The sequence below is a fragment of the Pezoporus wallicus genome, unplaced genomic scaffold (assembly GCF_028554395.1).
Source record: "Pezoporus wallicus isolate ANWC-B61680 ecotype Strahan unplaced genomic scaffold, APGP_CSIRO_Pwel_v1 contig_8057, whole genome shotgun sequence".
NCBI classification, from domain to species: Eukaryota; Metazoa; Chordata; class Aves; order Psittaciformes; family Psittacidae; genus Pezoporus; species Pezoporus wallicus.
This window is the reverse complement of record NW_026637044.1, coordinates 2,378,931-2,402,039: the sequence shown is the minus strand read 5'-3', so window position 1 is coordinate 2,402,039 and position 23,109 is coordinate 2,378,931. Positions and strand designations below refer to the sequence as shown.

Below are 23,109 nucleotides of genomic sequence, written 5' to 3'. Positions count from 1 at the left end.
CCATGGCAGGGGGTTAGAACTAGATGATATTAAGGTCCTTTCCGACCCTAACTATTCTATGATCCTGATAACTCTGGGAGGAGCAGAACTGAGGTTGGTTTCCTCCAAAGGGTGTTGAGTTAGTGTGAGCACAACGATGGTATCTCTGAACACTTAAAAACTCAAACATAGTGCAGAATGAGGTAGGTGATTCTTCAATGGCCAGCTCTTGCTCCAAATATCAAGTTTTCATCACTTGCCATGGAATTCAGAATTTTCTTGGACTTTTGGCTTCTTGCACTTCAAATAGCAAATTAGCGTTTTTGGGATGGGGGAGAACTTCTTCATAGTGTGGGAGAGCTATTGTGAGGGAGAGATGGCAACACAAGGTTGTTGGATACAAAAGAAATGTAGGCCTGGTGTGCAGCATAACTCACTGATTTGAATCATTAATTTATGTATTGCAGTGAAGGTCAGTGTTCATGTTGTAAACTTTTTGTAACTTTTTAATTATTAAAAAGAAGAAGTGGTGGAAAGAGAAGGAAAAGAGTTTGAAGAGCAGCAATATTGCAGAGAAAATGTTAATGTATGAAGGGAAAATATAAATCAATTTGGTCATTGTACAGATGTACCAAAGATTAATCTCCCAACAGAGAAGGAAGTGACGGGATAGGAATGCAATATTTCAGCAGGCCTGTCATTCCAGGCGGTAGAGCAGAGGTATTTCCTTGCAGGAAAGCAGCTCACCTTGGCTCGCATCTCTGGCGGCACTTGCAAAAGAAACTCTTGAGCATGTCAAAAACGAGAATGCACTCACAGGTCTGTGCAGGCGCCTTACTTCTGTCTCATCCCCCTCAAATTCTCATTGGGAAAATCCCCAGTTAAACAAGGGAAAATACAGGGACACTGATGAAAGTGTGAACTGACAAGGCAATAAAATATCTTGACTTCTGAGATGAGCTGAAAGCAGGATTCGGTTTGAATTGCCTCTCTGGAAGAGCAATATTTCCATGGTGCTACAGATAAAACTTGGCTATTCAGCTATCGGTGTGAGTTGTGCAGTGGCAGGGACTCCAAAATAACACAATTGCAGAGTGCTGGCTGGCAGTGTAATCACAACAGTTGTGAATAGGGTGTGTATAAAATAAAATATAAATTATAAAATATAACATAAAAACCACCCCCCCTTCCTGAAAATTTTCCTTGGAAAGAACAGCTTGGTCTTTGTGAGGTGCTGAGAAAGCATCAGACTGACACCGTTGCCTTACAGGACCTCACTCAGCCTAGGTTGCATAAAAGGGCTTTATAGGATTATAAAGGTTCCATGCAGCGGCAGCTCCAAGGCAATGTGTCAGGTGGGGCACAGGCGCTCCCTGGCTCTGCCTGCACTTGTTTGTTGGTGCCATGCTCTGAAAAGTGCCACCTCACCCCTGGAACATGTCTACAGAGCTAAGGCTGCTGCACTGGTCCCCTCGCTGCTAAAATAGGCATCCATCCAGTGCTAGGGAGGGAGATGTATGGGTGTGCATGCACATATGCTGCTTTTGCTCATGGAGGTCTTAGCCTGGAAGAGCTTCATTGCTTGCTGGCTAGTAAAAGCCTCTTTCCTCTAAATTTACTTCTTGTCTCTCTCTGGAGATGTTTTCCTAGTATACTTGCCTCACTCTGATTCAGATCAGCTTGAAAGCCAGTGAAATTGGTCTGAGCAGTAGACACAGACCAGGCACTGGTGATGGGTCTGTTCAGCACGTGCACTGCATATGCATCATTTTTTACTAATTTGGACTTTCAAGTCCCTTTCTGTGATGCATGAGGGCAGGGCAGAGTTGAGTTGGGAAACAGGAGATGGGAAAAAGTGTATTCTGCTTTTACAGGGCATCATCTTGGTGTCTTGTTTTTGGGTGTTTTTCAGGAAGGCATGAAAGGTGTGCTGGCACTGCTTCTCAGCTCACTGTGGCTGTTGTCAATGTGTCACAGATATTAGGTGAGCTCCTACCAAAGCCTTTTGCAGAAAGCGGTGAAAATGTACATTGCTGACAATTAGTCAGTTTAATGCTTCGATTTTCTGTTGTTTCCCAAGGCTTCCCAACCATTCAGAGTGGCTGTTGGAGGCCAGTCCTCTGGTATTGTGCAGCACTGCAAATTCTATTTTTCTTTCTTCTCCCTATTCCTCACTCTTTGGTTTTTTATTTAGATGTCTTCTGTTGGAGATACATGCAATTGGACTGTGCCATCAACAAGTTTTGCAGGGCTGATCTTGTGGGAAGCCATACTTTGAAGTATTTCAATGCCAAACGCCTAACAGGGAAGATGGAGAAGGGGTTCAAAATCAGCAGTTGCTCTGCAGAGATCTTTCTATAGAATCCATTCCTGTATCTCTCCTCACTGCAGTAGACATCTGCTACATGATACTTGGAGCTTATGTTTTCCAGAACCCTTAGCTGAACAGTACCTGCTTAGTTGGACAGGTTAACTGGGGAGGGGGAGCTGTAGAAATTGCTTTTATGCCTCCCTCTGTCTTTGCCATCTGAGGGTATCTCTTGTGCCAACTGTGAAAGCTTGCAGCAATGAATCTCCAGAGCAGAATAATTGATGAAGGCCAGGAATGAATGTCCTGGAGACTTCATTACAGGTGTTTACCACTGCGAAGCTCAGACCAAGCCACCTTTCTCACAAACAAGCCTGCTTGGAGCTTTGGTTAACAAGGTGCCAGGGCTGGATGATGTCCTATCTGTTTGGGAAGCAGCTGTGACCAAATCCACACACTGTCCGAGTTGAAACGAAATGAAAATATAACAGCTAAAACTTGTCAGTTCTTCAGATGGAGCTTGCTGTTTGGCCTTTTGGATACTTTTATAATTTTTCTGGTGAGCAGAATTTTGGGAAGAACTATTTTTTGGAAGTTCTTCACTGGGTTACACTAGCTTTCCATGTTCCCCACAAATCACCAACTTTTCATTTTTACCATTGCAGTTTTTCTGGAAATCCTAATTTCCAGATATTACCTGAAGGTAACTGAAAGAGAACATTTCCCTGCTTGTCTTTTTTAGTCTCTCCTGTGGAGACAGGCTGAGAGACCTGGGCTTCTTCACCCTGGAGAAGGCTCTGGGGAGACCTTAGAGCAGCTTCCAGTGCCTAAAAGGGCTTTTGACAAGGGGCAGGTAGGGACAGGAGAAGAGAGAGAAATTGTCATTAAAAAAGGAAAGCACAAACTGCCACTGGGTGGGGGTTTAAATGCTTTCCAGGATTCCTCTGCATTCGGTAAAGGTGGGGGGGGGGGGGGGGTGAGTGTGTGCTCCCCTCTTGTGCCTATCACCCCATTTTCCCCAGTGGTTCTGCAGCAATGGAGATGTTTGAACCTGCGGCCCATCCCCATGCTTACCTGTGCAGGATTGCAGCATTTCAGCAGGTTTTCAATTCAGGCTTTAAGCAATTCTTCCTTTTTGGCTCGGGAAATGTCTTCAGGTCCTTAGAAACCCTGCATAGTTATTCCCATTGACTGTGTGGACTGGCACCTGGCCGGAAAAAGACAGAGCCAGGAGAGTGGGGTGTGGGCAGCCTGGCCAACAAACGGCTCATGAGCCCAGCAGATGTTTCTGAAGCCTCTCTGCTCCCTGGGGCTGATGCCAGCCTGGTCCTCTTCCAGCAGCTCATCACTTGATACTGGGAACAGTATGCTGGCTTCTTTTTGTTGCACATTGTATGAGTCAAGGACCTTGTGTTTAGAGAAGGCAGAGGAGGGGAGAAGGCAATGGGACATGCATTTCTTCAGGCCATTTTTTAGGTTTCTGGGCTAATCCTGCCTTGCAAAGCTTTTGGCAGATTCTCCTGGAAAGTGTCTCCTGCTCTCAAGCCTCAGGCTGTGGCTTACCAAGTTTTATGTCAGAATCAATTCTGCTGAAGGCAAGATGGCTATACATGCTTTCCTGATGTGCCTCTTGGTTTGGTGGGACAAATTATCCTCTATACCTTCACAAGCCAGTTCTAGCTCTGCTTGATGTGCTAAAATGATTTTTTGTCTATGCACAGGAGAGTGACTGTAGTGCTCTTATTTTTGCTAGTTTCCCAAGTTCATGCAGTTAGGTACCTTCAATCATTTCTTTCGCATTTCAGTTTTCAACACAGTCCTGGGGTGAAGATTGCCAAGAACTTAAGTCCAAGCAAGCTGTAAGAGCTGGTAGAGAACATAAATTCAAATATTGCTTCTTACCCTTCTCTTGCTCCCACCTTGCACATTCACTGCAAAGAGCCTTGCCTAGACATCAGCAAGCCCCATGTGGTTGTTCAACTAGGGAGAGCCCGCCATGGCTCCCACTTGTACCGCAGGCTGTATTTTCTCTATCCTCACTGCTGTGCTGCTCTTTTCCTCTGCAGGCTGACAGGGAACGAACCCCTGACCATCCTCCCTCTGACCTCAGAAATGGAGGAAGCTGCCGTCAAAGCCCACTACAAAGTCTGTGATCGCCTGAAGCTGGAGAAGAAGCAGCGCAGGATGTGCCGGCGGGACCCCGGCGTGGCTGAGACCTTGATGGAGGCAATCAGCATGAGTGCACTGGAGTGCCAGTACCAGTTTCGCTTTGAGCGCTGGAACTGCACCCTTGAGGGTCGCTATCGGGCCAGCTTGCTAAAGAGAGGTGAGTAGGGTGAGGGGGTCTTGGATGAAGGTGCTGGCACCAACCGCACACATTGGCTACCCTGGCATTTTTCAGGGTGGTCATCCTGGCGCATCCTTTGCCAGTGATGGGTCACCACCTCACCAGAAGCTTGTAGAAGGAAACCACTGAGCCAGGCTCAGCTCATCCTTGAAAATTCAGACCAAGCAAAAGATGTGCTATATGGTAGTATTGTATATGCTTGTATCACTTAAGCAACCCCTGTTTGAATCCCATGGCTTCTTTCCTTAGAGGCTGGAGGTATTCCTGCATGTGTCTGTTGCCAGTAACTTCTGATGGAAGTTGAGTTGTTGCTGGAGGGGAAGGTGTTGGCGTTCCCAAAGCTGTTTCAGTCCTCCCCCACCCCCATTTCTTATATCAACTTCTCAGGAAAGAAGTTGAGAAAATGCCTCAAGGGGAATACAACTAAATGGATTGTTCTGTGCTGTCCTGTTAGTGGTGGCAAGGGGACCCCTATCATAGTGCAGGGCAAAATGGGCAAATGCTTGTGTCCTCTTGTTGCTCTACCCAGGGAAAAGCTCCCTGGATGCAAGTGGTGGGTAATTCCCACAATCCTTCCAGCAGTTCAGGTGGAGATGACCAGAAGCTGAGAGAGTACTGGAGGACCAGGTGATATTTTTATCTCCTTCCTTTGTGCTACCTCATAGTCTGGTTTCCTGCACCCTCCTAGTAAAATCCAGTTTTTATTTCTGGACTGCAGCTAATGGTGCAGCAGGACCATTTTACAAATAGCTTGCATGGGTCTTGAGGACTTTAGTGACTTGTAGAAAGTTCCATGCTCAGCAATGGACCTGGACATAGAAATCCAGGATCTGATGTACTCAAAGATAAGAGCAGATGTTTGCAAGGTGCCCTCCCTCCCTTGCTAATTAGTGAGGAGGAGTAATTCAGAAGTGCTAGGGCTTAACTAATGCACTGTCACTGATTGCAGTGGAAACAAGGAAAGTCCTTATGAAACCCAAGAGGTCCAGCCAGAGCTGCAAGACATTTAAAAATAGCCCTGCATGCCAGAGGAGTCCCTGGATTAGTGTTGTCTTGGGAAAGCCAAGCACTTTCTCATGCTGACACCTGGAGGCCACAGCTTGTTCCTTCAGACGTGCCGGCCCCTGTGGGTAGCCCTTGGCAAGGGGTATTTTAAAGCAGCCTGAATGTGAGCTGCCTTAAAACACCCTTGAGAACCCCCCTCCCTTGTCAGGACCCCATGTAATAAATACAACTCTGAGGGTTGCAAGGTTCTGTCTGCTGTCTCATTCTTCCATGTTTTATGCCCCTGCAACATCTCTGCTCTCCACTGATGCTGTAAATCCTTCAGAAGTCGTTCCTGCAGCATAACACACGACCTTGTAAATCTTTCTCCTTCTCTCCGGGAGCTGCTGGTTCCTGGTTCAGCACTGCAGCAAGTGATACCCCAGGGCAAAGGCGCACATGTATCACCTACTAAGACGCAGTTATCCAAATATGCTGGTGCGGGCTTTCTTCCTCTCCTTCAGGGCCATTGCAGCTTTTAAAGGAGAGAAGGGGGGTGGGGGGGAGGGAAGAAAGGCCCCCCCCCCCCAGTTTCACTTAAGTTTCTCCCTCCATTTTTACACTTGGTCGCTGGAGCAGCCCGGCTGCTGGTTTGCAACTTGGGCTGATGCAGCCTGTTTCTTAAAATAACAGGGGATTGTTTAAGGGACTTGTTATCCTCTTTGGATACTCACAAACAATTTTGGAAATGTCTGAAACTGGATAGCTGTGGATGGCAGGCTGTCAATGCACCGGGGGTTAGAATGCCTGCATTGATTTAAACCTCATTATCTTGTTACGAAATATCTTGGTGCAATCAAATAGTGCATGGCGGAGATGGCTTTAAATCTGGCCGGAGCCAAATGTCACATGGACTTGCTTGGAAGCTGCCTGAGCTGGCTGTGGGCAAGATGATGCCTGTGCTGATGGGCACTGGGAATCTGTGAAGCTTTAAGTGATGGAGAATGGAAGGAGTAGAGCAAAGCTTGATGAGGAGATTCATGGAGGGGGAAAATCTGGCAACTGAACCATTCCTCCTGTCTTTCCATCAAACACTGCATCCAGTGTGGTTGCTTGGCACTGACTTTGTGCTGAGTTTTCACAATTGCTCTGAATTCAGTCCTTCTACAACCTACTTGAAGGCTTCCTGGCTTGATCTGGGCTGTCTACTAAACTGGACCATAGCCAGACTGTTTGCTGCTAATTGCAGTGTCTCAGAGGAAGGTTTACACACCCTATTCTATCAAGGACTTTCTATTAGCAAACTGATGTCCCTCCATTTCGTAGCACAAACTGTAGGACTGGCCTCTTGCCACCACTATCAGGAGAATGGAGGCTTGGGAGCATCTGTCTCTAGCATCAGCAACCCTTGACAGGCATGTGGGCAGTCTGACCTAGGGCACAATCTAGAAAAAGCTAGCCTTCAAAAGATGAAAACTGCTTAGAAGGCATTTTCTGTCTGGAAGAGTTTGGTGGTCTGCACACCCATGTGTTTTATTGTGTGACTTAAGTAAGGACTTCTCCCACCACTCCCACTGAGGTTTGCAATGCTGAAGGCTTTTCTGGGGTGCCAGAGGACATCATCTAACCTGGGGAGAAAACAAAGAGGGAAAACCCCTGAAAATTTGCTTTCTTGACCTTGACCATTCTTTACAATGTCCTGGTAAGCGTGTTCCTTCCAGTGAGGGAAAGGTTCCTGCTCTCTTTTTCCAGGTAAGCAATAGGAATGACTGGACAACTTCAACCACAATCTGGTTTGAGTCAGCCCCATTGGGAGGACCAGACCTCAGTCTCCTGGACTGGATTTTTGTCAGTCTCCTGCTGAAGTTCAACATCACGCACCTGGGAGTGCTTTGGGAAGGCAGGATCTGGGTATGGGCCAGGGCAGTGCCCTGTGAGCTTGCTTGGATGACCATGCACCTCCTAAGGAACAGTTCCAAAAACGACCTGGCAGTGTCTCTGCATGTCCTTGGTTGACACACCAGCTTACAGATATATCCACTACTGTCACCATCCACTTGTGTTATTTTTGAGTGGGGGATTTCTTGAGTCAGATCCAAAGCTGTTCTGGAATTGCATCTCAAATATGCAGTCGTTTATGGCTTCCATAGCTGGAGAATAAGGAGCTATAAATACTGGCATGTTTGCTTTTTATTTCTGGATTTAATAATTTGGATTGAAATCATGGGGGGTCTCTGGACCTCAGTTACTGGGGGCATCAGATGCTGTTGCGTTCCTGCAGGTGAGCATGGAGGTGTAGAAAAGGGTTGTACATTAAAAACTTGAGTGGTAAACTGCTTTTTGAGGCATTTGAGGTGCTGTGACAGGTTGCCTACTGTGTGCTTCCAAGCCCTCAGGTGTCTTGTTAACAACTGTGTTGAACTGCAGTAGGACCTAGTGATTATTTTTTCTTCAGGGGGTGCGGAAAGAACAAGCAGTGCTCATGGCTTCTTTCCCAGCCATCAGACTGGAAGGCTATGCTGGATTCCTGCTATTTGGTGTCACTTTGGTTGCAGTATTTCTGTACCATGGTGAGGATACCTTCATGGCCTGTCAAGCGCTTGCTCGCCTCTGTCTGTTTTCAGGCAGAGATTGTAGAGTGACAGTTACAGAGATGGCTGAATTTAATTTGCATTCTTGAATCCTGGCTCATGCCACCTCTATCTGTCATTCCTTGGCCTCCACCATAGTGATGCTTTATCACTCAAGTTTTTCTCATGCTGGATTTTGCCTTGATTTCCTCACTCTTTCTTTCTTTAACCTGTGCTCCAGCTGTAGCTAAAGCTGCCACCTCCTCTCTCCTGCAGGTTTTAAAGAGACAGCCTTCTTGTATGCCATCTCCTCCGCCGGGCTGACACATGCCATGGCCAAGGCATGCAGTGCAGGGCGGATGGAGCGTTGCACCTGCGATGAGGCCCCTGATCTGGAGAACCGTGAGGCTTGGCAGTGGGGTGGCTGCGGTGACAACCTGAAATACAGCAACAAGTTTGTCAAGGAGTTCCTGGGGAGGAAGCCCAACAAGGATCTGCGAGCCAGGGTGGACTTCCACAATAACCTTGTGGGCATGAAGGTGCGTTGCAGACTGCTTGGGGATTGTGGGGGGCAATAAGATGTGTGGAAACAAGGTATGTTGGATAGGAAATGTATGGAGTTGTCCTTCTGCTGGACAAGTGAAATCTTAGTTACTGGACTATGGCCTGGTTTTGTTACTGTGCTTCAAGAGTTGTGGAAAATGGGAAAGAGGGAAAGAAACAGGACTGTCCAGGTCTAGGAAACATGAGATGGCAACAAAGGTTGCTGGCTCTCCATAGAGAGGAGAGGGTCTTATGCTGCAAAGGGATGGAAGGACAGGTTCTTCAGGCTTACATAAGGAAGGGAGTTATGCTGCCACACACAGGTTGAGGGATGCTTTTCTTGCACCAGTTCAGTACAACATGGAAAGTATATCGTGTCCTTAGCATAAAGGTTTCTTAAACTGTCTGGACAAACAGCTGGCAGGAAACCAGGCTGGAGATTACTCTCTGACCTCAGTCCTAAAAGTCCCTTCTGCCTTGTTTTCTGGCAGAGCCTTCCACATTGCCTGGAGCTGCTGGACTTGCAGCAGATAGTGCTTGACTGTATAGTCCCTTTGTTTCCTTTTGCTATCCTTATCCTCCCTGCTGAAGGACTTTCTGCTCTTTATGCCATGCTCTTCCTATGAGGCTTTACCTTCCTGCCTGAGGGCCTCCCTGCAGGACTGATGTAAAGGACAAAGTGACTGCAATTGCTGGGTCATCCCAGCAAGGGAGGGGAAAGGAAGGGACTTTCCACCTTCTCCCATAATCTGCTTAGCTGTACCTAGCCTAGATTTTTCTTGAACACTAAAATTCTGCAGATTGGCCAGCACAGGTGCCTAGGATCAGTGTTTCATTGCACCAACCTCAGAGGGGGACATACTGTAAGGCTATAAATAACTTTCCAGCCTTGTTATTGTCTGTGTGATTGGATGGATGGTTGGGACTGGGATGAGGGGGACCTGTGTCTCTAGTTTCCCAGGCAAATGCAGCCCAGCCAGTTGTGCATTCTAGGAATCGCCACCCCAGCTCAGTTGTTCCTGTGCGTATGCATAAAATGCCATTCCTCACAGTGGAGTTGAAGCATTGGAGAATGCCACCAGTGAGTGCTGGCCAGCAAAATGTCTCCCCCTCTCTTCACCACCAGATACTCCTAGACAGCGCAGAGATCAGGATTAGACATGTCCTGGATTTAGCTGGTGTCTGGCTTTGGCTGACAGCTTTTCTGCCTCTGAATTAAAAGGCTCAGTGCCTCTGAACTCCTGTTGTAGCTCTTTGACATGTGAAACAGGCTTTGCAGGGTGAGGAAATTTGTTTTAATCCTTGTGGTTCGTTGTTCCCTAGGGCCTGTCCCAATTCTTTGGAGCTGGCTGTGTAGCAGATGGGACTGAAAATGGAGAAAGTGGTCCGTAGAGGCTGTGATTTCATGCTGGATAATGCTGTGAGATGTCCCAGCTTTCCTTCCTTTCCAGAGTCATCATAATATAGTCTTGCCAACACCTACAAGGCTGTGGCCTGAGGAGCCATTTATATGTTCTCGTAACTCCGTGGATGTCTCCCTTCCACAGTGGTGGGGCTAAATAACTTGCCCAACAGATCTGACTTAACTCCCACGCTCTCCACCCCAGTAGCTGCAGTCAGGATGCACGTGTGGCTGAGATCTGGTCTTAGATTTAGGTTAGATGCCCTTATTTGTCATTGCTGCTCTACACATTGCCGATATAACTTTGAGCTAAACCTCCAAGAGTGAGCTGGAGGGAATGAATATCCTCTTTCTTTCTGCCCTCCCTTGTCCTCATTCCACTGAGTTAGTGGGAGTCTCTTGCATCTTCTGTCCCCCCCTTTACTTGGCATAGTCAGGCTCTGGTCATTTACAGTGGTTTCTAAGCACTAAACAGTGTAGATTGTGGTGGTTGTCTGGAGACGGAGAGCCGTCATGACCATCCAAGTCAAAGACCTTTGCTCTGCAGGTCAGTAATCCAGCGTTCCTATTTTTGTTCACCCATGCCGTGTCTGTTGAGTTGGTATTAGTGTCTGATAGCTTTCCTTGCCTGCTTGCAGCAGCAGTTAAAAGGATTTATCTGTTTATGCTCTTAACAATAATTGTACCATAATCTGGTTGAAAGGCAAGCCAAGCTGCCCACCAGATTCACAATACTATCATTGAAGCCAGACAAACTGCTTGTTGAAAAGGAAGGTTTTTGGAGGGTGGTGGTCCAAGATTAAGAGAACATATGTCTAAATAGTCAGGATATGTGGACCTAAACCAATGGCACAGCATAGTGTCATTAAGGTCATAATCAGATGTTAGAGTCAGATGAGGCAGGCTTTGTAATTGCAAGGTCAGAACTGAAGCACTTGCTTCAGGCTTCAAAATACTGAATCTGATTTGAAGCCTGAGCATTAACTTTAGTGGGGCTGATGGATTGTCTCTGACATTGCTTACACTTCGGTGTAGATTACTATGAGGTTCAATTTGCTTCCTTCCTTCTGGTCCTGCTGCAAGTGCAGCATTGGTGGAAGATGAGGGTTTCACACTAGGCAGTAGTAGGTTCTCTCACTGAATTTATTGTTGTTTTCCTTGATGAAGGTAGTGGGTTAAACTGATGCTCATCATGTTTCCTCTACTTATCTTTCTCCAACAAAGCTACTCATCAACTAACTGCTGCTGTATAGACTTTCCAAACATTGAGTTGGGGGAGATGCTATGATAGTCTAAATGCATTAGTTTGGTTATTGAATAAGTCATATACATTTGATGTGAATTAAAGGCAATTCAGGAGGAGCACAGATAGCCTTTGTTTGTGCCAATTTGGAACTGAACAATTTTGAATATTATATAACTAGATTGATCTTATGGCCTCTAATGTGTTAAATGTCCTTGTGAGTTCCAAAAAGATGATTATGGCCATTTCAAGCAGGATCTGAGATGCAAACTGAATGGCTTTCCCAAGGTTGTGCAGCAAACTGATGGTGGAGCAGGAGATTGAAGCCAGCTGTGCTGCACTCCTACTCGGCACCTGCTATGTTTTTTCTCTAACCAAACCACAGATTTTATGTTTTAGTGAAGCCACACATACATGAACCAAAATCTTTGCTATGCTACAGGCTGATTTGGACTGAGCTGAGAATGGACAGAGACTTTCTCGTCCAGTGCTTGGTTTTGCTATGGGAACTTGCTCCAGAGCCAGCCTATGCTGGTGTACTTAGAGCGTATGTATGGATGTGCATGTGTGTGTTTGCTGAGGGAGTGGAGAAATACCTATTAAAGATACAGCCCAAGCCTGGTGTTCTCTCACTGATTCTTAATGACATATAATCCTTACCATCTAATTACTCCCAACCATGGCAAAACATATAAATATTCCCTTGAGACCCAGAAAAAAGTCCTGTGCTTAATTGCCTGATTTGGCAACCAACCCTACACCCTTCTTCTGGTCAACATGGCATTTTCTCCATGGTGTCACACTGACAAACAATCTGTTTATTTCTATGAGGGTGACATTATCCTATCCTGCCTATTTTTAATGTCTCTTGGTAGATGTTCTCATTTAATTATTATTTTACTTCTGTTTTTTTATAACCTTCGTGGGCCGACTCCAATTTTGCTGCCTCCAATGAAATAATCACTGAGCATGTTGTGCCCATGATGGCTCACAAAGTTATATGATATGACCTCAATTGCTAAAGAAAGGGCAAGCTTGTCTAGTGTGAGGATGAGGTAATTAGACCAGGACTTCTCCAGCCTCCTCTTTATTGAAAAGTAGGAGCTCTGAATAGGCCACTTATTAAAAAAGCAATTTCCCTTCCTTTGCCAAATCTACTCATGCTCATTCAGCTATTCTTTCAGAGGGGTCTTGGGTGGAGAGGGTGTATGTTGGGGGGGGGGGAGATGTGGGTATGTGTCAAGGGGATGGGGGGTGGCAGTGGTGGTGAGAGAAGTCAACTGTATTAAAGCTCTGTTTCCAGCAATGAAGTTTCCTGGTTATATTAAATGAAACACAGGCAGCCTTGCTAAAACTCTTCTCTATATCCTCCTCCCCCTTCACACCCCCCCCCCCCCGGTACACACAAGTGCAGCCCTCTTTTGTAGCCCATTAATGAAAAGTCAGAATATTAGAGCACTCAATTAGTTCCACTGGGCTTGAGTAAGTGATGTTTTAATTAAATTTGCCCAGTTTCTCAGCAAAGTATCATTAAACATGACTTTCCAACTCCCTCTCTGGAGCGTTGCTAAGTTTCTTAATCCCAGGAGTGCTGACCTCTTCCAGAGGTATGTCTGGTCAAGCATGTCTTACAGATTCAAGGGGCACTATTAAAGGGGGCTGCTGTTACCCAAGGGAAAAAAATTGTCATGTTCCCATTCCCTTTCCCCTTTATTCTTCCAGAATGAGGGACAAAAATGAGCCTTTGCATTCAGGACCCTGAAGTCAGGGCTATAACCATAGTCTCCTTCTGAGCCAAGAGTGTTTAGTGCACAAGTATGAGAGGACAGAAACTAAGAACAAAATTCCTCCCTCCTCAAAGGTATCTCTTTAGGCAATATCCCCCTTTGAAACTGGTTCCTTTCATGGGGCTTCATTAATTGTATTCACACAGTATCAACCCATATGTTTTGGTTTGCACAATGTGCGTGTTCCTGGAGGACGGGTCACTCTTGTTGCTGTAGGGTTCAAGTCCAGACTCATCCTGAGGCAGGTTATACCTACATCTCTGAAACCATGTGAGATGCTCTGGAAAAGACAGTGGGAGGTGCATGGACTTTTCCTTGCTGTTGACTTGTTTTGGAAGTCCATGCAAGGAATGGCTTTTCCCCTTAGGCGGTGCTGGCAGGGATCTATCTCAAAGGCTGAACGTGCCTTCTGCACTGGAGATGGACTTTCCATATCAGGTAGATGTTTGCCCCAGCTATCATCTGTCTGAGGAACTTCATGAGCTATCACATAACATGTTATCAGAGCATACCACCCTCTTCATTTCTGTATCTCCATTTTACAGAGGGGAAATTGAGACCCAGAAAGATTAAGTGACTTACTAAAGGTCACACACAAGCATAGCAAAGCAGAGACTAGAACTCTGGTCTCCTGTTGCAGAGACAGTGTTTACAAGCACTGCCCATACTGTCTCTTATGGTTCCTAGTAGCAAACATAATTCCAGTCAAGCTCCAGAGCTGTTGAACCGGCAAGCTTAAGCGCTAATACCTCTGTTTTTCTACACCCTCAGAAAGTGTAATAATTGCTCTTTTTTGAGATAAATCTGTATGAGCTTACTAATACAGTTTGTGCATGGAAAAAAGGAGATAAATTGCATTCTCTAGGCAGTTTCTTTAGGGGTATGTTTGCAGTTAGAAATCTAGCATCACACTTTTGCTGGGTTTTATTCATACCTCGGTATAATAGCAGCCTCTCTGAGACTAGCTCTTGACTGTCTGTGAACAGATCAGTTTGCAGGGCCACCACCAGTATTAATAGCACCAGGTTATGACAGGTAGGAATGTATAAGTATGCTCTTTAGATTTTCCCCTCCTTTCATGCTGAGATTGGCTCAGGCAAAGTCTTTCTAAGGCCTGGAAATCAACACTATGGAAAAAATTGCTTGCAGTGTCCCATAAGTAATTGCAGTTGTTTATGTGGAGCTTTTTTAGTATGTGAAGCACGCTAGGAATACTGAAGGGGGAAAAATACTTTTAAAGTTATCAATTTAAAGTAGGGTTATGTTATTCTATGCTTAAATTTATTTTAATGCATATTTCACTGAAATCTGAGTGTTCATATTTTTAAAGGGTAGTGGAAAGGGAAAACTTCTGAAAAAACAGTTTGAGAGCAGGCTCAGAAAGGCTTTTTTTTAAAAAAAAAAACAAGAGAGAAGGGAAAAAGGGAGGGAAAAAGAAATCCTCTAACAATGTGTGAAACTTTTATAATTCAACCAATGGCAATAGCCAGTGTTAAGGAACAAGTCTGGTCTTTGGGCCCTGTGAAGAAATGGGGACCATGGCTGCTGTCTAAACATTTATACTTGAACTGAGAGAATAACTAAGCCTATTTAAATTGAAAGAGGATATGTACCTAGAGGATGGAAGAGATTTGATTTGTACAGAAGCATCCCAAAGACCTTTCTGAAGTAAGACAAGATGAGGGCAGGCTTTTTCCTGGATGGCCTGACTGTAAGGAGGTTCATTTGCTCCCTCCTCTGCCCCAAACCATGGCGAATGGTTTGAAGCCTTGAAGCTGCAGACCAGCCATGACGACAGCGGGGCTATAACTGAGGAATTCCCACGGCTGCGTGTCCGCTTTGGACTGCTGCTGCCCAGACAAGAGTTGTCTGAAAACCACTGCCAGAGCCCCATGACCCAGCTGGGAATGAATGGGAATCTGTCCTCAGTGTTTCAGCTAAAACACTGAGAAATTGTGTGTTGCAGCATGTCTGAGACTGATCATTATGGGGGCACTTAGTCTGAGCTTCGTAGCAAGCCATTGTTGTGAGGAAGGATTACATGTTGCATAGCAATGCTCTGCTGTGATCCCTTCTCCCTATGGCTCTTGTAAAGCCATTTGGGCAGGCGCTCCTGTGGTGCTATCTAATTTCCTCTTAACAGCAAGTACCAATAAAGACTGTTCAGCCTTGCTCTATCATAATTGTTTTCCTCATTGTGCCTTTGTCAGTATTTGGTATTCTCACGACAAGATCAATGGCAGTTTGTGTTCCTAAGTCAAACAAACTAATTTGCTCAAAGAGCTTTATTTTCCTACCAAACTGTTCTCGTATTTGTGAGATTGCCAGACCAGGTGGTTGTTCAGAGGAGAGTGGGAGGACATAATTTCAGTATGATGCTATCCCTGACCAACTAGTTTTCTTAATTGCATTTTGCTTAGCAGCTCTCTACAGCATATACTATAATAAGGGTTCAAATGTGTTGTTACTCCCGAGTTACTATAGCTCTGCTGATGTGTGGTAGCTATGATGTATTTAAGCCATAGGGAGCATGAAATATTTTGTGCGTTGGATTTAAGGTAGTGCCTTTTGCTTCACATCTGTGATGACACAGAATCAGAATCAGTTTGGTTGGAAAAGACCTGCAAGATCATCAAATCCAACCATTACCCTAGGACTGTAATGACTACCACTAGACTATGTCACTGAGGGCCTCATTTACACTGTTTTTGAACACTTCCAGGGATGGTGACTCCACCACTTTCCTGGGCAGCCTGTTCCAATGCCTGAGAACCCTCTCTGTGGGGAGATTTCTCTTAATACCCAGTCTAAACCTTCCCAGGTGCGGCTTGAGGCTGTTACCCCTTGTCCTATCTCTTGTTGCATGGGAGAAGAGACTGACCCCACCTTGCTTACAACCTCCTTTCAGGTGGTTATAAAGAGCAATAATGTCCCCCCTGAGTCTTCTCCAGACTAAACAACCCCAGTTCTCCCAGCTATTCCTCATCAGACTTATTCTTCAGACCCTTCACCAGCCTTTTTGCCCTTTTCTGTACCTGCTCCAGTACCTCACTGTCTGTCTTGCTGTGAAGGGCCCAGAACTGAATACTGTATTCAAGGTGCAGCTTCACCAGCATTCATGTGGCCACTTACCTTGCTGTAAATGCAATGCGGTTATTTAATAAGTGGGGATGCCATGGGTGTTCAGGAGAAGTTCAGGTTGATGTAGGATGGAGGCAGATTAGGCTCTGAACAGTGATGTGCCTTGAAAAGAAAACAGGAGCTACCTCCAGCTCTTGAAATAAGCCTTTTTTTAACTTTTCCTTTATTTAAGAAAAATAAAAGGAGTCTTACTCTGCCTTACATACTCTAAAATCATTTAGATAATAAAAGCTAAATTATTCTACCCTGGGAGCCCCTACACATTTGAAAGCATGACCTAGACATTTACCCATTTGTCCCATGACCCAGCCAGAAAAGGTTTCTCCAACACTGCTCCAAGCAACCTGCTGACTCGAATAAGTCTTGCTCTGCTTCTTGGAGGAATGAGGTGGATTTAAGTGTCTCTGACAGGAGCATGAAATAAGAAGAGAAACATCTTTGTGGAAGCTGGAGAATGAGACTGGAAACAGAGGGGCTTCGCCAAGATTCATTTTGGCTTGTGGGTGGTTAGGGGCCTGTAGGCAGCAGTTCTCCATCATGCATCACCCTGAGTAGCTGCATCGTGACTGACAGCAGCAGGGGAGGCTGGCTGGGGAAGAAATTTTTCTAGTATTTTCACTATAGCTGCCTCGTAAAATTCTTGAGCCCTTCCCTATGCTTCAAGGAGAAGGTTTATGGGGCAGTTGGGATGCACCAAACTTGTACAGTGGCCATATGAAAATCCATATGCTGGATTTCATGAACTGATGCATTTATGAGAATGAGGACAATGGAAACCTTTTATGCTTTGGTCTACCAGCTCATGACATGTAAGCTGTCCTAGCCACTGCTTAACAAGGAGTTAGAAGTGAGTCAGGAAAAGAATGAGCTGGGAGTCGTTAGGGGTTTTGTTCATCACTGTTTAAGCACAGAAGGAGAATAGGATTCATCTACTTAAGTATATGCATTGGTACTCTTTGAGTACCAATTATGGTCCTTCAGGGGCAGTTGGTGAAAAGCTGTGTTTTACAGTACCCCAAATAATGCTAGATGCTGATATATTAGACACCTGCATTAGTCCCAGAATGTGGGATTCTCCTTGCAGTTTAAGATCTCTAAACTGAAGTGCCTCTGTGTGAGTTGGGTCCCTAGACTTGCGTAAGCAAGTAGAGATGTAGTCAGTCAGTGGAGCCTGAAGAGCTGCTCAGTGGAGCATGTGCAGGTGTCTGATTTGGCTCCACTGAGTCAGGCTGCAATTTAGAGGTGTTTCTCAAATGTAGGCATTTAAACTCAAACGCATGCCTTAGTTAAGTCAACCCCTAGTTTGATGGTGTGATTCAGGTACCTAAACCAGCACACCTGTTCCTGACTGAAGGTTTGCTGCCATCTGCTAGTTGCCAGTCCATCAGCATTTGTATCTCCCATTTGTAGTGTGCCATATCTACCAGCCCTATGTGGATGCCTTAAACATGCTGTGTATGTATGTATTTTATATACACACAATACTTGCAATGTCAGCTTTCCCACTGAGCTCTGGAGAGGTGGCTACTGGCAAGAATAGCCCTGTCTCCAGGTTCTCTTCCTGTGTTTCATGACTATGCCATGTCCAACCAGCTCCAAATCCAGTCAAGCCTCTGCACAGGCGTGGGTCTACTGTCTGAGCCAGTTCCTGCTGGTGTCTTGCTTTCCCATCTCCTGTTCAACAGTGGTTGTCTCCTGTTCCAGGTGGAGCAGATGCAAATAGGTTGGTGGAGGTGGGAGGGTTGAGAAAAGGCTGAGCTGATGAATGACTGCAGTGTGCAGCCGTTCTGCAAGTACCCCAGCAATTTTTCCCAATTTGCTGATGGTCTGGGTGTGAAATCAGGTACAGGAGCTTTGTTTCGCATGAACTCAGCTCTCACTTCTGGACAACCAGTGAAATGTGACTTTACATAAGGGGTAGTATGGGTGAGGGGTTTAGTTTTCTTTCTTTTGGTGTTGAAACGTGTTCTGTATGCTCTTGTCTAACATTGTGGGATTTCTTGCAGAGTTGGCTAGACACTTTGGCATGCAGAGCGTGACAGCCCCTGACCAAGCCGGCCCAGCTGAGTACTATAAGCAGTAACACATCTCTCTCTGTAACCCGTCACTTGTTTGAATGCTACTGTGTATTATTGGATTGCATTTGAAAAGGTCTTGGCTGTCGCAGGCATGAAGTGTGACCATTGGCCAGGCTTTGCTGAAGGCCGTATTATGCATATTGTCTTTCTAAAAACATCTCTCTAATATCAGAATTGGACCAGACCCCAATTCTGAGTCCATGACCTATTGCACATTTGCACATGGTGCTCAGCAGGACTCATGCAGCCAAATAATTAGGAACTGGATGGTCAGGAAATGGACTGGAGCCAGTCCTCTGCTGTCATGAGGCCATAATGTATGTATTAGATGCCCTAATGGACAGAGGGGGGAAGATTTATTTTTTTGTTTTTTAAATACCATAGATCCCCCAAAGAAGGGCACTTTCAGTAGTACTTTGACAGGAGGCAGCTCTGTAAAACAAACTCTGGTCTAACTTGCTATTTTAAGGGGTGGTTATACCTTATGCATTTAAAATCCAAATGTAACCTATTCTGGGGGAAGGGACAGGGAGGGAGGACTAGAACTATAAATATCTGTTTATAATCAGTGGACAAAATGCAGGTTATTTGTGACTGTCCAAATAATATGTCTGCTCTCATGTTGCCCGTAGAGGAGTCCCAGGTATAAATCTCTTTCTGAAGAAGATGGTGGGGGGGGGGTGGGGGTGGGGTGGGTCTGTTTTCTGTTTCTTCACATCTTAATTTTTCAGAGAAAGGGAGGGCACAGAGAAGAATGAGGAAGCCTTAGGCTTCATCCTACATGAAAATGCACTTTATTAAACATGTGTGTGGCCAGCAGGCAATGAATCTTTTTGTTTTAAAAAATACATGCACGCTTCTTCATTACTAGCAGAAGAAAATTGACATGTCCTTTTGAACATACTACTGCACTCTGGAATAGAATCCTGAACACAGGATGGAGAGGCAGAAGCTGCCTGGATGTTTTTAGAGCTGCTGGTTTTGGTGAAGGTGAATTCGAGCTGTGTTCCTGAGAACTATGTATATATATGTATATATATTTCAGCTACATGAAGCTCAGTCACAAAATGGGTGGGATACTATACCTCATCGCTACTGGTGGAGACAACACAGCTTAACCATGTTTTCACTGAGCCTGTGCTCAGTGTGAGTTTACAGTGGTATCTGATGTGATCTGGTATGGAGAAAGTTCCTACTTTCCACGCTCATGTTCTGGAGCATGTGCCACACCATATGTGTGTTTGTGTGTGTTACAGCAGCAATCTCCCTCTTTTCTCCACTAAACCACCTCCTTCCATGGTTGTTACATCTTATCTCCTTGTTCTTGCTAAAATAAATAAGTGCTAAAAGTTGTATTGATCTCTTAGTTGCATCACAGCTTCCGACCTTTATCTACATAAATGAGTGCCAGCACCAGACAGCCTTTGTACGCCTTACTAGTATAATTAACTAGCCAATAAAGCATTATCCTAGCAGGTAAATATCATATTCTGTATTGTCATAACTGGGACCCTTCTGAAGCAAATATTTCTTGTAATATGTGTCCTCTTTCCTCTTTCAACATATATTTTTTGTACTGCCATTGACTTTGTGTTCCACGAGTGTCTTCTAGCATGTTTTGTTTTTTCCTCTGTAACTTGATGGTTTTCCCCCATAACTGATTTTATATTTGGGCTGTGTGTGTCTGCAGGTCATCAAAGCTGGAGTGGAGACAACCTGTAAATGCCATGGTGTATCCGGATCCTGTACTGTTCGAACGTGCTGGAGGCAGCTCTCTCCATTCCATGAAATAGGGAAGCAGCTGAAACAGAAGTACGAGACATCGCTCAAAGTGGGCAGCACTACCAACGAGGCCACAGGAGAAGGAGACATCTCCCCACCCAAGAAGTCCATCCCTGGTCACAGTGATCAAATCCCAAGGACTACGGATCTTGTCTACATTGACGATTCCCCAAGCTTCTGTATGATGAGTAGATACTCACCTGGGACTTCGGGAAGGAAATGTTACAAAGACAAGAACTGTGACAGCATCTGCTGTGGGCGAGGGCACAATACACAGAGTCGGGTGGTCACCCGTCCATGCCAGTGCCAGGTCCGTTGGTGCTGCTATGTGGAATGCAAGCAATGCACCCAGAGAGAAGAGGTTTATACCTGCAAAGACTGACATGTCTTCTGCTCAATGGCAACCCTTGGTGACGGGTGATGGCGATCTATAAGAACTGCATATGGAGACAAACAGGGTTTGATTGACCTTCTGGGATCTGAAAGCTATGTTGAGACATAAGCACTTTGTAGGGTACAGGTGACCCAGCTGTGTTGCTGTTTTGTTTTTGTTTTGTTTTGTTTTCCCGTAGACTGAATTTTAATGAGGTCCAACTTTGTGGAAATAAGTGCCTGTCACTCTGGGGTTAGACACCAGTTGACCTTCACCTTAGTCTACGCAGTTTGATGGATCATTTATCCTTGGAATGTATTGATCGTTCCACCAACCCTCCATGAACTCCTGGGTTAGTATATTCTCTTTAACCCATACTACTTTATTCCTGAAGCTTACCCAGCAGGTTAGAGAGATAAGCAGCTAGGAAAGAAAAATCTGCTTCAAACATGATGGTACAGGAAGTGGTCATATATATCCCCTTCTAAAACTGGAGAGATGTGTGTAGGGTAAGCAGGAACAGGCCTGATGGCTCCTTTAAGGGAGTTTCTGCACATTGAGCAAATAAGGCTCTGACAAAAAAGACCCACTGGGAGGGTTAGCTTCTAATGACGGCTCCATATCCACATGCATTGATCACCAAATACAGCTCAAAAAATGTTGGGTCCACCATGTTACAAACAGAAATATATCCAAGAAAGAGGTTGGGAAGACTAGAAAACCAGATGTGCCTGTCCCCTTCAGTCCACTCACGTGTTCTTTTTCTACAACTGGTTTCTTCAAATGCAGTTTCTTTAGCACTATTGTCCTTTTTTTTTTTTTTTTAACAAAACCACTAGTTATTTTTTAAATTTTATTTTCACTTTGTGCATGATTTATTTTTTCTGTCCTCTTTCCACCTCTTATTGATCAAATTCACCCTGTGGCAACTGCTTCAGAAATCTGAACTGGAACTTTCGAGTCTTATGCCAGCTGAATGTGGACACATATTTCTGAGTAGAACAAGAGAAATTCAAGTGCATCTTGGAACACAGTGGTGTCTTGCATTTTATAGCAGCCATTTTGGACTGGATCAGACCTCTGGAGGAGTTGACTTTTCTGTTACTAGGTCATCATTCCATTTACTCTAAACCATGGCAGTGGTACATCCACAAGCTGTATGTAAGCCCTATGACCTTAAGTTTTTTCTTTTTTTTTTTTTTTTTTTAACCACTAGATTGAGGACTGTATTTAAAGAGTACAACTGCTAAATGGTAACTAACTCTTGGATTCTGAACAACCAATCGACACAAAGACAAACTGTCAAGTGGCCAGAGAAGCCACAAATTGACTGCAGTTGTAGATGGCTCTGATGCTGTGAAATAGATGGCAACCATCAGTGTTTCTTCTTTTGTTTGAAGAGGATACTTACAATCCAGGACTTGATGCAACAATGTTCTTCAGTCATATAAAAGTAGATTGGAAGCAGCCAGTGGATGCCTCAAAGAAGTTTTCTAAGGAGACATTGGAGAGCAGAGGGCATTTTGTTCTATTTTTGGTAGCAATTTTTGACTGTCCAGTAGTAGCGATTTCCACCAGTTCTATGTAAACCATTGATCTGGTTCTCAAAAGAGGAAAGCTGGCTGGAGTTCTTCAACTGGTAGTAAATGTTAGCCAAGCAGAAAGAGAGCAGTTTTCCAAGATGGACCATTATATTTCAAGGTGGTTTTAATTTTCCTTTTTTTTTTTTTTTTTCTCCCAAAATAGTAGCCACTAATATTTAAGCTGTTCATGTGCATCTACTGGGAGGAGAAAAGATATGTTTAACAGATACCTGCAGTCCAGCCTGGCTTGTTGGCATGAAATCTTGAGGTGTGAGCATGGGGATGGACAGGATGGTATTGTTAATAGCGCTAAGGTCCTGCAAAGTGAAGTTGCTGTCTCTTTTTTTGCTGTTTGCTTATTTGCTGTACAATTCTGGAGGCTGGGGTAGTGCTGGAAAAGGAGGAACCCACATATGGTGTCTGTCCCTTCCACAGCAGCAAATGTGCAGCAGTGCATTCAATGCAGGGAGTTTGCAAGAAGGTCTCACAGCTTCTGGGAGATGCACAGCTTTGAGAGTCACCCACACGCAGTTTATCTAAATGGTTCAAAAAATAAACTGACTAGAAACCTATTATTCAGCATGTGTGTGTATATACACACACATGCCTTCACAAAAAAAAAAATATATAAATATTGAATGAACATTTATTTATTTTAAAGCCCTTCAGAAGGACCTAGTAAATGGTTTTAATGTGGTATTATGTTAAATTGTTTCTCCCCCTGTCTCTCACACATATGTGCAAAGTCACTGTTACATTTTCGTGTGTGTGATAGAATAGCTCTTCCCCTCCAAAGTAAAGCCAGATCCAAACTTGCTCAAAATATGAGGATTTTGGGGTCTGAATTACTATTTCTGGCTCCACTCTTTAAAAAAAAAAAAAAAAAGTTCTTAATTAAAGAATCAACCACAACTTATGTGCATTATTATTACTAATTATTGTTATATTTAAACCATGGGCCTCATTTTCCTTCTTTTCACTTGTGTCTC

The 23,109-nt window shown here is 44.6% G+C and overlaps 1 protein-coding gene across 1 annotated transcript in view; it reads left to right on the top strand.

The window, feature by feature from the left end:
- Positions 1-20,681, top strand: part of WNT9A (Wnt family member 9A) — a 50,277-nt gene extending 29,596 nt beyond the window's left edge. The window contains exons 2-4 of the mRNA XM_057402882.1: positions 4,354-4,613; positions 8,465-8,727; positions 20,073-20,681. Of these exons, the coding sequence (XP_057258865.1) occupies positions 4,354-4,613; positions 8,465-8,727; positions 20,073-20,546 (997 nt within the window). The 3' untranslated portion in view covers positions 20,547-20,681. The remainder of the gene's footprint in view (positions 1-4,353; positions 4,614-8,464; positions 8,728-20,072) is intronic.
- The last annotated feature ends 2,428 nt before the right edge of the window (positions 20,682-23,109 follow it).